Genomic DNA, 4,896 nt, shown 5'->3' on the forward strand with positions numbered 1-4,896 from the left:
CTGCGGAACACAAGATCCAGGGGGCGTGGTTGGATCCAGATCCAACTCCTCCCACCTTACAAATTCCTAAACCTACCGGTCTCCACCCCCTAATCCCTAAACCCACCCATCTCCACCCCTAAACCTACCAATCTCCACCCCCTAGATCTGGATCCAACCACGCCCCCTGGATCTTTTGTTCTGCAGTGAGGCGCTACTGGTTTCAAAGCTAAAATAATGATCTTTAAAAAAAGCATCATATGACCCCTTTAATTTTGCAGTTAGCAATGAATACAAATCTTATTTAAATAGGTTTTATTGATGCAATTTTAACATTATAGTAGGTTGAAGATGAGCACAGCAGCAAAAAAGAACTTGTTTTGATATAAAAATCAATATTGCAATTTCAATCATATAGTCTTACCTTAATAATAAACATCCAAAAAGTAAATAGTTACACCTAATATAATGCTAACAATGCCCCTTTGAACCCATCTGCAGTATTTTGAGTTTTGAACCTTTGATTATTATTATTGTAGTTTTGAACCTAAACTTAGGTCAGTTTGGCAGCAGTTGCAATGCATGGCTCTGCAATGCTAAACATAATGCTGAACACACATTTTTGTGCAGAAAAATAAAACTGACAGTTGTGTCCATTCTAATGAGGCTATAATGCCTCTTGTGTTATTAATTTACTAACATTGCATTATGAATATTCTTCTGGCACATTTTGCATTGTAATCAAGTGCAATTTCATTTTGTGTGAAATCAAGTTTGTGGCCTGCTCATTTCCATCAGTATTATCTCATGTTCTGTGTGTTGTTAAAGGATGTGAGTTTTCTCAGAAAACCCGTGATTTTGGCATTACTATTCAATAAATTACGCAGTAGATTTGTATTCAGTTCGATACTTGTTTTTCCCTTGCAAATACTGCACTGTTATGACATTAACAGCAACTGTTTGAATAGGCTAATTAAGTGACCCAAGGGCAATGACCATCATATTTAATATTCATAATCTCTGCCCTTTCCACAAACCATAAATAACACATGAGCACTTACAATAGCACTCTACTGGATAAAACTCATGTGAGCTTCAGACTGAAATTCACAATCCAGAACTGGTTCTTCTGCTCAAGGTAAGTCTATCTACAAGGCTTCTCAAAAGGAATAGGCTTAATTAGTCTAGACTAGGTCACTATTTAACCCCACTCTCCTCATTCTCTTCCAGACCCTTGGTCATAAAGAACTGGAAAATGAACTCAACGGTCTGGATTGTGGATAGTTATGAAGAAGCTCTTGCCAAAAACATTGTGATTGTTTCTCTCGGTCTTGTTATTAATTTCATTAACGGAATGCTAGTGGTGACTTTCTTCTCCAATCCAATGTTTTCAAGAGACTCCAGATACATTTTATACATTCACCTGGTAATCAATGACATGCTCATGATATGCCTTTCAGTGACTTTATATGTGTTGACCTATGCTTCCCAACTTGTAAATGCATCTTTGTGTTACACATTGGTTTTTCTTGGTACAACCACCTTTATGATCACTCCATTGAATCTGGCTGGTATGGCAATAGAGCGTTTCATTGCTATCTGTAAACCACTGCATCATACTCAGATTTGCACACCTCAAAGAACCCACATCTTTATATGTTTGATTTGGGTTGTAGGAGCTATGCCTTCTCTGGCAGATATCATTATTCTTCTCTCTGTCCAGCCCATATCTCTCTTCAGGTCTACTGTGCTTTGCTACACATTTAGTTTGTTCCCGACAAAACACCACAAGGATCGCATCACTGCTTCACAAGTCATCTGTATGTCATTGGTGTGGATCATTCTCATGTATACTTATTGCAGAGTCCTGTTCACTGCCGGAAAGGCCATCTCAAAAGGTTCAGCAAATAAGGCTCGGAGTACGATATTGTTGCATGGTGTCCAGTTACTTCTTTGTATGCTTTCCTATATCACCCCTGTTATGGATATGTTTGTCGCTCCTTTTTTTCCTGTTCACAGAACAAAGATCACTTTCTTTAATTATCTAATCACAAATATTATGCCAAGATTACTGAGTGCTTTGATATACGGGGTCCGAGACCAGAGGTTTCTGAAACAAATGAAGGAATTATTTGCATGTAAAATTATTATTGTAAAGATTGTGCCATCAAAATTATGATTTTTTTTCTACATTTATTTAGAAATATTAGAAATTAGAATTTGATTTATTTATTTATTTGCATTTATATTTATTTATGAGATTTGTTTTATTTGAACATCAGCGAGAACAGAAAGACTCTAGAGTGGCCCAAAACACTTTGTAGAGCATTGATTAAATGTTCTTAGTTATATGTTAATCACATTTGTACCTGACACATATCCGTAGTCAGGATGTCAGTAGAAGCCCTGAATGTGTACGGAAGTAGGTCGTCTTCAGTTACATGTGATAACTATAAAGTTTCTCAGTAAAGTGTTAACATCACTCAAAAAGTCAGTCGTGTGTCCATCATTCATCACACGTCAAACCTGAATATTTATGAATTTTCGGTACAAACAAATGATGAATGGCCTTTACTCAAAGCTAACTTCACTGATCCATTTTCAGTGTCTTTTAATCAGCTGGTGTTTTGATGATTTTTAGTGGATTTATGAAATTATTTTCCCTCTAGTTCATGCAGGTGTTGTTAATCATATTAATTATAAAAATGATATGGGCCTATTATGGATTCACAACAGCAAACATATTTGTGTCTTTATCTTGAGCAGTAGGCTTTTTTTAATTAAATATTTCAATTACAATATTTTTATAACCAAACTATAATTTTAAGATGAACAATTAGAGAAAAATATTAATGTTGGTGATAAAGTAGTACTGTTTTATGATTATTATTTTAAAATAAATAAATTGCACTGTAAATTCTTATTCTTTTAGTTTTTAATTTTATTGTACTTTGATAAATTAGTATAAATATAAATAACAAATTTACCTCGCGAGTCTTTAATCAATTTGTCACGTCATCGACACAATGAATTAAGTGCCCACACATGGTCGCTTGTCACTAGTGGCATTTCTACTGTTTGTTATTGTATGTACAATGATCAGTCACAGCATTAAAACCACTGACAGTGAATAATATTGATTAATCTGTTACAATGTTACCAGTTAACAGTCAGTTCTATCATTACAACTTTCTGAGAGTTTAGCATGGTAATATACATGGCAATGTTAATGTATTTGATCTTGGCGGAATAGATCTGCTACGCTGCTGCTGCTGCTGCTGCAGAAGTGCAAGTACCGAGGCTTGCTACTGCCAAAACATACACAGACATGCTGCTGTGAGCATGTAAGTAATACAGCTGCTGCACATATAACATAGATGAAATAGCCCCACATATATAACACACATTAAATCACCCCATAACAGACCAATACAGGTGGGGCTGGGTAAGGTGGAGGGTTTCTGAAGCGCGCTGCAACTGCTACAGCAAGCACTAGACAAGTATTTGAATGGTGAGCAGCAATCTCATTGGCTGCTGATGCGAAAAGAAACCAATCAGCTGCACCATTTGAGTAATGTTGTGTTTATATCAGATTGTGTTAGAACCTATTGGCCTGCATCCAGAGTTTCATGACAGAACTTTGTATTTCTTTAATTTCATGTGTTAGAAGCACGAAAGTGACTTTGACAAGGGCCAAATGATGGCTAGAAGACTGAGTGAGAACATTTCAAGTCTTGTGGGGTGTTCCCAGGGGCCGGTTGCACAAACTGCTTAGACTAGTCTCAAAAAGTTAGTCATCTAATTTTTTTAATCAAGTCTGGTCATAACTTTTTAAAATAAGTTACAAAAAGGTAGACTGGTCTAATTTGAATTAAAAAGTAAGACTGGTTACCCCTTGGCTAACTGCTAGTTGGTCAAACTAGTTCTTATGACACAGTCTTAACATAGTGGCTATGTTTATGCAACTGGCCCCAGTATGGGGGATGACGCAGGAATTATGTGCAGCGCTCGTGCCTCTGAGATATGCTAGTCTCGCGAGTTTGTATATATGAGCAAAGGAAGCAAAATTTCCTTACTTTAGCAAAGGAAAACCAGTCTCCTCTTGGTTTCTATCGAAATCCTCAGACATTTTTCTTTACAAATCCTCTGTCTGCAGCTGGCCTCTGCAAACTGTGTTTTTATAATTATTTGTAAGAGGATTTCCACCCATTTCTCCCATCGACGCTGGTTTCGTCCAGCCCTGAATCTCCTGTGTCTCCGCTGGCTCTGCCCAGGTTAGAATCTCCTGCATCCCCACTGGTTCTGCTAAGCTCAGAATCTCCTGCATTCCTGCCAGTTCTGTCTAGCTCAAAGTCTCCAGAGTTCCCAGCCTGTGTCTCCTGCCTCTTCCAAAGCCAGCCAGTCTGTCGGCCCCATCTCCACTGGTTCCCATTAGCTCCTCAACTCCTTCCTGTTTATTCCATTTTGCTCCCTGGATCCGCCTTCCAGTCCCCAGTTCCATCCTGGCAAGTATATCCCCTAGCTCCACCTCAGGCCTCTGAGCCTTTGGCTCCTCCTTGGCTCCACGTTTCCTCGTCAACCTGCCACCGCCACAGTCTTCTAGTTCTCTGGCTTTACCTCATCCCTCCATCCTTTTATCAGGCTCCTTCTCTCCGGCTCCACCTTGGTCCTCTGTCGCACCAGCTTTGCCCCAGACCTCCGAGCCCCCATTTCCACCTCGGTCCCGCAAGCCTGCAGCTCGGTCTTGGCCGTTCAGGCCTCCGGTGTCACCCCGGCTCTCTGTCTCCTTGACTCCACTTGGTTCTCCACTTCCAGCGACTGCATCTGCCTCAGTCAATCCCCATGCTGTCGTCACCATGACTCCTTCACCGTGGGCCTCCTTTCTGGCTGGACTCTGGCTCCCCCCTCCGTCATTGC

The 4,896-nt window shown here is 39.6% G+C and overlaps 1 protein-coding gene across 1 annotated transcript; it reads left to right on the top strand.

Annotated features, from left to right (window-relative positions):
- Window positions 1–1,234: 1,234 nt before the first annotated feature.
- Window positions 1,235–2,158, top strand: LOC107723911 (olfactory receptor 4K2-like). Its single transcript, XM_016532638.1, has one exon. It carries the CDS (start codon window positions 1,235–1,237, stop codon window positions 2,156–2,158), a length of 924 nt encoding a protein of 307 aa, XP_016388124.1.
- The last annotated feature ends 2,738 nt before the right edge of the window (window positions 2,159–4,896 follow it).

The sequence above is a fragment of the Sinocyclocheilus rhinocerous genome, unplaced genomic scaffold, assembly GCF_001515625.1.
Source record: "Sinocyclocheilus rhinocerous isolate Xijiao unplaced genomic scaffold, SAMN03320098_v1.1 scaffold875, whole genome shotgun sequence".
Classification (NCBI taxonomy): domain Eukaryota; kingdom Metazoa; phylum Chordata; class Actinopteri; order Cypriniformes; family Cyprinidae; genus Sinocyclocheilus; species Sinocyclocheilus rhinocerous.